The following is an 11,577-nucleotide window of genomic DNA, read 5'->3' on the forward strand; positions in this document are numbered from 1 at the left end:
TTTGTCATTCACCTGTTCTACTCTTTGGTTGTATGGTCTATATTAATTATTTTTTAATTTTCTCTAGCCATAAGTCCAGCCCTGGACATATACGCGTTCGGCATGTGTGCCTTAGAGATGGCTGCGTTGGAGATAATCGGGAACGGGGAGAGCGGCAAGAAGGTGACTGAGGAAAACGTGCGGCAAACGATCGATCTGTTGGAGGACGAGCGTCAGAAGGACTTTATCGAGAAGTGTCTGCGCAAGAATCCGGAGGAACGGTGGACGGCCCGCGAATTGCTCTTCCATCCTCTGCTGTTCGAGGTTCACAGCCTGAAATTGCTGGCCGCCCACGTGCTGGTCAGGAATTCAGGTAAATTATGTGAGTGCTCATCTTTTCTTCATCCGCTTTTTTTAAAAAACTTGTTTGTATTAGCAATCAATTTAGTTGTTCAAGTCTAAAACGTATCATAAATTTGGGGTTGCTACTCGATTTGAGCGAAACCTTTAATTAGTTTCAGAAAAGTTGTGGATCCAATGGTGGACACTTCTACGTATATTTAGCAAGACAAACTAACATGTTATATTAAAGTTCAGGAGACCTGATTGGTGCAACAAATGTGGCAATCCAACTATGTAACGTAATACTTTCATAGTGGCATGGCACCTGATATACAGGTGTAGTAAATCCAAAACCGACCATAGGAAAACCGCATGCAATAATGTGCGTTTCTCTGTCCGTTACGCGGTTTTCCTATGGACGGTTTTGGATTTACCACACCTGTATACACTTGTGTTCAAGGTGATAATTGTGACGTCATTAGACAGGTTAACATGTGACTATTTTGCTTGCAACCTGTATCGGTGGTGTCACATAACTCGCTGTCAAATTACGTCACAGAAAGCTTTTTAAGGACCTAGGTTTTAATTTGACTGTGACATTTTGCACATGATCTGTCACAGTCAAATCTTAGCAATTACATCAGTGCAATCCGCCGTCAGTGTCTCCACGAATACGCCCTAAAAGTTTTTCTCTCTTCTTACTGTAGGTAATTTCCAAATTTCTAAAACAACTGATTTACACCGAAATTCGTTTTCTTTTCTAAATACCACACCTTCAAAGGAGAACGATCGTTAATACACAGCTGAAAAGAATCCAGTAAACAACCTCATAAATTCAACCAGCAGCTTATAAATCAGTCACCAAACCCAATTAAGCGTTCTCAATCGTATTAACGGGTATTATCAAGTATTCTTTCGTTGTTTGCGTAATTTTGCGGATCAAAATGATAGATAGATATTATAGATCAGTCATAAACTTTAAAAAAAATAATTTTGTGACTTTTTAGGTGTGCCTATATAGAATGTTGTAACCCTTCTTTATTTGTACATACACCTAGTCGTCTTCAATAATAATTAATTTAGCCGCTCCTCAACGTCAATATTTACCCTCGAGATTTTATATGTAAATAAGCTGATATCGACCCAGTTAATTCCGGATTCGCCTCATGGCAAGAGCGTGTTTTAATTCGATTGATAAGACGTTGACGTTAAAAACGTCAATGCTATCGCATTGAATCCCACAAGTCTGGCCTTTAAAAGTTCAAATTATGAAAGCAATGTACACTTGACCTTATATGGTTTATTTTCGGAGATTTATTGTGTTTTAAGAGTACATTGAAATGAGGAGAGCAAACACTGAAAATTAAGCAATTTTATTTTAAAAAGTAGTATTTTGATAAACTATAATGAAAAACAATTTTAATCCTGAAATTACTTTACTAATCCCTCGGATTATCTTATTGATAATTGAAACATTTTTTCAGCATGATCTCCTTGACTTAGTTGTTGATTCATGTTTTTCAGAGCGAAATTGGTTTTGGCAACGTGCACGAAAACACATCATCGTGCAAATCATTTTTGGGCTTGTATCACAATGCACGAAGAAAGCCAAAAAACCAATTAATATTGCCTCGTTAGTGAGTTTGTTTTCCAGTGCCATTGCATATTAAAAGCTTAACAATGATTTCGTTGAGATCATAAAACTGAAACTAGTTTTACTTATTGATTAATGGTTAAAGTAATGAAGGTTTTTAAATTTTATGTTTGAACACATATCACGCAAATTGTTATTTTGCGGGTTATTTATTTTTGTGATTTTATTTTTTGAAATGATATTAATTCCCCAGATTCCATGATAAAGACTAAGCTGTGTTTATGAACGAAATATTGATGCAACTTAACAAGCTTTACAAGTCTATTTGATTTTTTTATCTATAAAGAAAAATATATACGGATTGACTGGAACAGCCAGAATTCTATTGTGGCAAAATCTGGAACATGATCCTTAAATATAACAAATACTTCTTAACGTTTTTTACTTTTCCTGCTTGATGAGTTACCCTCTTTATCATATTCTCCACTTTTATTGCACTATTCTATTGTACTATAATCTTTTCATTTAAATTGAATCTAAATTATTAAAATCCTTTAAAATCGCGAACAAAGCACTATAAAAGTTGAGATCCAAGCTGTCTGTTAGAAAACAGTATCAGTACATGCGATAATTAAGTTCAACAATATAATTACAGCCAGTGGTGTGCACTGTTTTATTGTGGTTTTATTAACTGGATAAAAATTTAGGGACGCTCAGTTTTGATAAGTCAATACACAACGTCATATGTTTATCGACCAAACAACTTGAATTCGGTAAAATATTACGGATCATGTAATTTCGACAATGATGAACTTAAACCTGAACTGATTATTGCATTAGCCACTTTGCGGTTTCTCTGAGATTTATTATTTGGCATTAGCGGTTGTTGTTACGTAAATATGGTTTGGTTTATCGTTATTAGCGAAATTAAATGTCTATTTTTGGAAATGATGCTTTAACTACAGCATACTGTTAAGGGCAGCTTACAAAAACTTTTTGTTTATCTCCTTTTGTTGTCTTGAAGGCCGCTTTCGTATCTATCTCCACGTGTGTCAAGTGTTTGGAAATCCCTTGTTCCACAACAACAGTCCTCCAGACTGCTTGGACCTACCTACATTACAAAAACACCCGATAGCAATTTAACTAATTTATTACCTATTAAACGATAACTAAACAGTTCACTTGACAATAGCGTAAATAACACTTGAAGAGAATGCTATTTTTATACTGAAGTAAAGTATTGTGCTAAAAAATTCGACTCCAATGACGTCAGTAGTGACCCCAAAAAATTAAACTTTACGTGACTTGAGATCGTCCAAAAATGTAACCGAGAAGGTACTACCATATTTACGGATTTATTTTTCCTAAAACTGTGCTTTGCAATTTCATAAGTCATCGTTAACGCTGCCTTCACTTATTTTATATCTCAATGCAGTTTGGCCAATAGCGAATTTTGGTTTCAGCCAACATATCGGAAACGATAACGGATGAACTGATGCAAAGATGGTACGGACCGGAAGTGATTGTGGCCGAAATCAAGCGGATAAATGGCGAGCAAGTCCAGATGAAGATGACGGACGTTCCTGTTACAGAAAAACTGGAAAAATTTGTCGAAGACGTCAAGTAAGTTGATTTTTTGTGTTCATTTTGCTGTAGAAATGCAGCTTAAATTAAATCCACCTACAACGTCTACATAATTACTAGCTGGTGTTTGCCAAAATTTTACGACCGCAGCTTATTACCGAATTTATTGGAGTTTTGAGATAAAGTGATTTTTTGAGGCAATTGAATCCCTTTTTTTATAGGTATTTTTAGTCGTGACAACCAAACAATGTTCTATTAGGAATCTACGAGTTATTATTATGAAAATAGGGCACTAATTTGGGTCAACTGTTAAGTAAAATACTTTGATCTTAATTTAAAAAAATAAAACTCAACACTGCTGTCACTAAAATCACGAATATAGTTGCAATTGCTGGATGTGAATTTATATTTATTCGCATATTGCGGTCACTGTAATTACTCGGCTACCAGGATCTTGTAGGTAATATCCTACGAAAATCCAATAAACCTTTTTGGTGCGGTGAAACATAAATAGATAAACTGTTGACACGTGACATTCAGACATATCAACACTGTTTGTTGAACCTGTAAAGAAAAAAAAAACAGTGCCAGGTCAATTGGGTTATAAAAATGTGGATACGCAATGTTTTTCCTTGTGCTACAAGACCAACGCCGTGATTCACGGTTTGAAAATAAATCGCACAATATTTAATAGTTATTTAAAGAAATTCCTTGAGGCGCCACTGCCGCATTACTAATTTTTTTTTTTGACGTAAGTGCGAAACAAATATTAATCATAGTACGAGGTTTTTGTACTGATAAGGGCACTGTTCGTTCAACCAACTAATTTTAGACTCTGACGACACTCAATTGAAAATCTGAAAAACTGATACGGAAATGCAATTTTTTTTTGTACGGATAGTAGATTGTGTGAACATTTTTACCAGGTGTTTTACATGCGAGATCTTCCCACTTACCCATGTTATTTTCTGTAGTAAAGTCGGCTAAACCTGCCAAAACGATTTTAACTTTATGATGCATGTGTCTTTAAAATTAACTTTTGTTTGCACCTAATCACCGGATACGACTGGGAACATCCTATTTTTTTAAGGGAATGTTAAAGTCGTTTCACATCTTTATAGTATTGTTTAGTTGATTTTAAATCTTGTTCAACAAGACAACAGGATAAATGCTGTTTTGGATAAACAAAACCTAATTTTTACGATGACTAGTGCCAATATCGAAAGGTCAAATAGTGAAATGATAATAACAGTAATAACTGGTCGTAATCGGGAAAAGTAGTGTTTTTAATGCAAAACAACTCATCGTTTAAATTTCTATAGAATTACTAAACCATTTAGTTTAAAAGGTTTGAAGCAGAACTGAAAAAAATGATACTCGAAATATGAAAATTTCCTGTATACCCATCTCATATCATGTCATTGTATAAACATCACTCTTTAGAATGATGTCCTCACATCTAATCTAATGATTTTTGTTACAAGTGGTCTCATTACATTTGATATAGCTGATAATTTGATACAGCTTTCACGAGTATTAAAACAAGTTTTAAATTCTTACTCATAAATTTATCAAATTTAATCATGATTGGCGTATAGAGAAGGACATAATGAAAACATGTTTCATTAATCCATCGGTATCAATAAAATTTACTAGTGCGATTAGGCGAATTCCAGAGACGTTTCAATGAACTGAACAGAAAATTTAAGTAAGAAACACTTACACTTTAGTGTCATATTAGGCAAATTGTTGACTAAAATTAAATAAAGTCTACCTGTGCAGTATTTGCGTCAATCACAGCACTCTGTAGTTTGTGATTGGTCAAGAAAAGCTGAAACCTGCTTTTTTGACCAATTACAGATTACCCACTGTGCTGAGATTTACGCAAATGCTGCACATGTATAATTAAGAAAAAAACAAGAGAGACCAGTCCAATGTTGCCTTTGTGGCTTCCTTCCTTCTCTTTATTATATAATATGTGGTGCGCCAAAGCTAGTACAAACCTAATTACCTCTCTATCATACTTTGATAAAACTTTTAAATATTTTTAATTCCTAAATTAGAAGTATTTATTTTTGAAGAGGCCATGTCGATGTTGTCAGTTCAGGTGTTTTGTATAAAAGTGGCTATACAAGTTGATCAATCAGTTTACGAAGTTGTCAGACTATTATAATAGTGTCATATGTTACCACAGAGCTCTTTTCATAGTGGGTAGTTTGTGTTTGATCAAACAAAGCAGCTTTCAGCTTGCTGCTTTTTCTTGACCAATCACAAACTACGAACAGTAAGAGATTTACATACATATGGCATGTTCATAATAGCTTTTCAGCTTTTCCATTAGGTTGTGGTGGTAGGAACCAAGTTTATGACAATTTCTTGAAATCAATTTTTAGCTTCCAGTCCTTCCGATAAATGAACAGTATCGACTGGTCTTGACCTACTAAGTCAAGTTTATTGACAATATAGGTTCATTTCGAATTTATATTGTGTAATTGCAATTGAAACAGGACATTTACGAACAAAGCAAAATTATACAGACTGGTGAGTATCAGCTGAGCTCACCTCCGAGAACAATCAGTAGGTTTCCACCAATGCGAACGATAAGATAAGCTTTACGTACCAAGTTTTAGTTTAGTTCGGATCGAGCCGTAGCGCTCCATAAATACAACGAGTCAACTTATCAACTATTTCATTCGTAGCCGGGCAGTCTAGAGCGAAATATTTGTCGTGAAATTTTTCTGTTTAGAAAAAGTGCACGCGTTCGGAAATCGTCTCCACGTACCCCAGTTGTGTGAAAAACGCCCGCTATTTTTAAACTTGAAAGATCTCTCCCGCGATTGCTTTTTTTACGTATCGGTTCAGTGTTGTCCAGACTTTTGACATAAGGTGCCTTTCCTGATGATCGTGTGTAACAATCAGATGTCCACTATGGGTCTTCATCTCAAACTTTTGGCAATGTAGGTCCCTCTCGTTTAGTAGTGTGAGTGTGGATATTGTTGGCCGGTGCGCGCTGATCTAAAATGTTTATTTCTCTCTATATTCTTGCCAGTTCTCTTTTTAAAGCTTTGCAACAATTTAGGTAACGTTTTGTGGCGTCCGTTTGTTTTAACTAAATATTACAAGTTAACACAAAAAAAATTAACAAGTAAATAAGGTGGTCTGACACTTAAAAAGTGAGATAATCTGATTAGAGCATAATGTGTGGCAGGACAAACACATCAACGCACCTAAAAATAGTTCACACAGGTGACACGATGACATCAGCGCTTCGTCAAATAATTATACAGTTCGCCTATTTGTCTAATAATCGTGGGTTTCGAAATGTTTGCGGTTTTTTGAGTCATGTGTGTTAGAAGGGGATTTGCTTATTGCGGTAGAGCAACCAAAAGTTCTTTCTGATTTTCATATACGATTCGGTTTAGCAAAAGTGGCCACTAATTGGCAACCGCGGCAATTTCGTCGATTAAGTGCTTCGTTATTTTAGCGTTTGTTACAATGTTAGTGCCTACATTACGATCGTAAATTAACCAGTGATGTTTTTAGGCCAGGCTTGAACATTTAATAATATACACCTCTGGCGTCTTATTGGTGACAGTTTAACTTTTAAAACGTAACGTAACGTTTAAAGTAACTTCCATCCATACATTCTTTTGTTGGCTATTTGAATATATGACAGCAATTTTGGTTATATTTGCCACTTGCGCATAATAGTGGCAATAATGCTTTTTACTAAAAATATTTTTAAAATTTATTTACACTACTTTCACTCATCATCAAATCTGAACATAAAATATATACTATAATAAATATATACTTAAGGTAAATTTCCTACCACCGAAAAAAGTCTACCTATGCATAAAACTGCTGTATTGTAGTTTGTGATTGGTCAAATAAAGCAGCAAGCTGAAAGCTGCTTTATTGACCAATCAGAAACTACCCACTGTGTTGAGATTAACGCAAATACTCCACCTGTAGGCTAAATAGCAACATAATTTGATCAATATACACATAACTATATGACAATCTCTCGGGAGCATACAGGGGAGGTCAAAATAATATGATTTGTTCATATACAAATTTTTCCTAAAGTCACTTCTAAGGGAGATATCGAGCCCCAAAAAACTGCTTTCCAATTAACGTTTTTGGCTGTAACTTTTGAACCACTTTGTATATTGTAATGATTTTTGGGAGAAATGTTTTATCGAAAGAGACCTTCTATTTGACATCAAAACCAGGTATCTCGTCTTAGCAGAAAGACAGGAACTAACTGGTACCTAAGACACAACTTGCTTAAACTTTGACAGCTGTCATTTCAGCTGCCAACGCCATTAATGGATAATCTTGACATTTTTATCAAAAAATCGTACTCTTTTTTTATTTCGATAAAATGAACGGTTTCGTGATAAATCGATTTTGTATTGAACTGCTTAAAACACAATGTTATTAAAAATATTTCTTAAATTCGTTTTTTGTTTAAAATACACATGAAAAGCGAAATTAATGCATAACGAAACGAAAAAGTATGAAAGCTGGTAGGGACAGTAGGGGTTTTCAGAGGTACAAAATTAATAAAATGATAATTAAATTAATAAAAAATTAAATAATTAAATGCTTATTCAATTAACGAGTATTCTCCCATACACGTTTGCAGCTGAATATAATGACAGTTGTCAAAGTTTAAGCAAATTGTGTCTTAAGTACCAGTTAGTTCCTGTCTTTCTGCTAAGACGAGATACCTGGTTTTGATGTCAAATAGAAGGGGTCTTTCGATAAAATATTTCACCCGAAAATCATTACAATATACAAAGTGGTTCAGAAGTAACGGCCAAAAACGTTAATTGGAAGGCAGTTCTTTGAGGCTCGATATCTCCCTTAGGAGTGACTTTAGGAAAGAAAAATGTTTATATGAACAAATTTGTATGCTCCCGCGAGATTGTCATATAGTTATGGGACACCCTGTATTGACAGAACAAGCACTATCACGTGATCAACTGTCAAACGTGTATTCCTGAACGCGGCCCTTTAGTATTGGTTTTCAAATCTTTCATTAATGGTTGCATTAAATTTTTCACACACACTTCTTGTGTCTATTGTTAACTTCTTAGTCTTCCTATATGGTCTTCTCGGGAGAATCTATAAAAAGAAACTACGTTTAATCATTTTTTTCCACTTAAATCATCAGCTTCTGCGTAATTTGAACTGAGTAAAAGTCATAATTTATTTAAAGTCACAACACAGGAAACCACCTGAAGCAAAACAAGCTATTTGTGCGAAAAATTTCAACGAAACATAGCAGTTAGATACAGAATGGTTGGCCAAAATCGTGGGCGATTACATCGGTCAAAGCAACGCCAGTTTCGAAAATACTATCAATACAGAAAATCGGTTTGTGAGTGACTCACGGCTAACTCAAATAAATCGCAGGATCAAACAATTTTCATATCGTATTTACACAGTAAATCAGACAGTGTGTTTTGTTTACAGAAATGGCATCTATCCGTTGACGGCTTTCGGTGCCAAACAGCCCCCACTGGCCCGGTCCAGGGCCATCTCCCCGGAAATGGCGGAGTCCGTCAAGTCCGTCACCCCGGAACCGACTGACGTAGAAACTAGGAAAATTATTAATATGATGTGTGATGTTAAGCCCAAAGAAGAGAGCTGTGATTTACAAGTAAGTTATTATTCAGCTCTTTCGTATTGTTCAAAGCTTTAACACAACTATTTTTCAGTTGACCATTGTGTTGCGTATGGATGATAAAATGAATAGACAACTAACTAGCTGTGTATCCCCTGGTGATAATCCCAAAGTGCTAGCACAAGAATTAGTTCATTATGGTTTCGTTAATGAGGTTAGTTTTTAGCTTTGCAGGAGATTACAGGAAAATATAACATGTAATTTTTTTTAGGTGGATCGTGATAAAATAGCAACGTTAATAGAAGATTCGATCAAGAACGCCTCGAGCCACAACAGTCCCGTGCATAAACACAACAATTGTAATACTTCGATGCCAGAGTCGCTTTCATCGGCCGAATCTAGGATGGTAAGTTTTTTCCTGTATATTGAATCCAAGGACGAGTTTCGTTAGTTAAATACGTCAATTTATGTGACGTCAAATGTGAACTAGTTGCCAAATTTCACACAACCGCTTAACAATTTAAGTTTTCTAGGAATTTTACAGCTCAAATTAGAGTAACGAACAAAACTGTGCTGTCAAAACTTTTGCCAAAACTTATTTGTTTGTTTCCAGACACAAAGTGTATCTCAATTCATTGTTTCTTTTAACTCAAGTAAATGAAGAAATTAACAATTTTTTTGTGATTTTCAGATCCCACCACTACCAAACGTAAACTCCATCGCGCCAACGCAAGTGCCGATGCATTCGACCAGTTAGTGACCGGTCAAATCATCGTAAAATCCACTTCCAGTCGCGTTGACGGATTTTTCTCAAGAAAAAGTCGAACTAATTTTTTGTTCTTCTTTTCGTCCGCTGGGGACGTTTTCGACTGACGTTTGCAACGCAACCAGTACACTTTAACTAGATTGTGATAATACTAATGGAGAGAACGGGGTTTAATTCTACTACTACGGACTTGTTAAGACTGCGTCACGATGCCGGACATTGCGCTAGTCCGTTGATCTGTGATCGTAGCTCCGGTGTGACGTAGATTAGCGCCGACTGAAAGAAAAACGTCGACGCTCCGAACGGTAAAATTTACATCACGTAAATGTGTAAAAGAAAAACGACGGTTTTTATCGTAATTTCCTTTTTATAAAAGTGCCATTTAAGATTTCAATTTTCTGTTTAGTTTAACCAGTAATAAGTTTTCGTATCGTTTAAGTTCTAAATAAATAGCTCAAGTAAGTTAAAAAAAGACTATTATCGCTTTAAATGCAATACGATACACATTTATTTTAGATCGTGCTTTCGTTTAGTTAAGTTTTAAGTGTGTTGTAAAGTGACTTGATCTAGATTTTACTGGCTTGTCTGAGATAGACCAAATACGTAAAATTGTGTGTAATGGGATCGTCTGCTAAATAAGCTTCCATTTTAGAGAAAAAAAAAATACTCATATTCTTTTTTTTTTGTTATCCCTTTGAGACTGATCGTAAATTTAATTAGGGATCGATATAGAAGAGAGAGGGCGAATACAGGAACCATAACCAGCTGTAATCGAGCTTACGTGTGGCTTAAAACTATCAAATTTCGCCGCAACAACACAGTTAATTTTGATGTCTTTAAGTTGCATTGTACTAATGTTGCTCTACAGCTAACAGTTTAGTTCAGGGCCTACAATAATAGGAAAAAATTACTTGCACAGGCGACAAGATGTAACTTCAATAAGGTCAAATCGAAAGTAATAGTTTCGTTTCACGTATTAAAAATCTTTGAACTTACCTAACGATTATCTCGTGTAACTTTTTAGAGCATAAGCGAGTTATTACATACGTTATTACTTTTGAACTTTGCTCGTTTATCAATGAATCGATGCTGCTGTTGTTGCTTTTAAAATTAGCGAGTAATTGCGACTCTTGTATATATTATATTGATTATTAATAGGTATTAATTGTAATTGTCTGAAAATGTAGATATTAAATTTTTTATTGAAACAAAACGTGTAAACTTAAAAAAAAAATTAATACAACTATTATTTATTAATTATTTTGTTTTATTGTTGTTTGTGTAACCACCATAACTAAACTTTCTACTAAACAATAGTATATTGTCACGTTTTGGGGGTAGCGTAGGAAGAGAAACAAGATCGTAGCTCAAGTATGTCTTCTTTATTAGGCTAGGCAGTGAACACTGTCCAAGAGGGGGTTGTGTGGGTGTGGGTGTATGTGCGTAAGGCCTTCTGATGTGCCGCCAAGCGGAACCCGCTCGATACGAGCAGGGTGCCCCTATGTCCGACACGCCCAAAGGATTTACTTAAGGCACTGCAACAGGGTAACGAGCCGTCCGGGCACTAGAAAGTTCGGACTGTCGCTCGTGACCTCCCTCTGGGGATGACCCCAGAGTTCGGTGATTTAGCCGAGCTACGGTGCATTTTTTATACTAGTCAGCGACCTCATTACGCTA

General features: G+C 35.5%; 1 protein-coding gene and 1 long non-coding RNA gene across 3 annotated transcripts in view; one reads left to right on the top strand and one right to left on the bottom strand.

Moving 5' to 3' along the window:
• Nucleotides 1-11,157, top strand: part of Madm (MLF1-adaptor molecule) — a 56,711-nt gene extending 45,554 nt beyond the window's left edge. Inside the window, exons 6-11 of one of the 2 annotated variants that reach the window (XM_081978456.1) lie at nt 68-361; nt 3,379-3,538; nt 8,984-9,170; nt 9,229-9,348; nt 9,406-9,540; nt 9,826-11,157. In XM_081978456.1, the coding sequence (XP_081834582.1) occupies nt 68-361; nt 3,379-3,538; nt 8,984-9,170; nt 9,229-9,348; nt 9,406-9,540; nt 9,826-9,891 (962 nt within the window). In that variant the 3' untranslated portion in view covers nt 9,892-11,157. The remainder of the gene's footprint in view (nt 1-67; nt 362-3,378; nt 3,539-8,983; nt 9,171-9,228; nt 9,349-9,405; nt 9,541-9,825) is intronic. The other variant, XM_081978457.1, reaches the window with a different exon arrangement.
• LOC145728322 (uncharacterized) lies at nt 3,750-4,836 on the bottom strand. The gene is made up of 2 exons (XR_014178046.1): nt 4,456-4,836; nt 3,750-4,063 (listed from the first exon to the last, which is right to left on the bottom strand). It is a non-coding gene; the product is annotated as an uncharacterized LOC145728322 (long non-coding RNA).
• Nucleotides 11,158-11,577: the final 420 nt, after the last annotated feature.

The sequence above is a fragment of the Ips typographus genome, linkage group LG4, assembly GCF_016097725.1.
Source record: "Ips typographus isolate SLU linkage group LG4, UJ_Ityp_2.0, whole genome shotgun sequence".
Taxonomy (NCBI): Eukaryota; Metazoa; Arthropoda; class Insecta; order Coleoptera; family Curculionidae; genus Ips; species Ips typographus.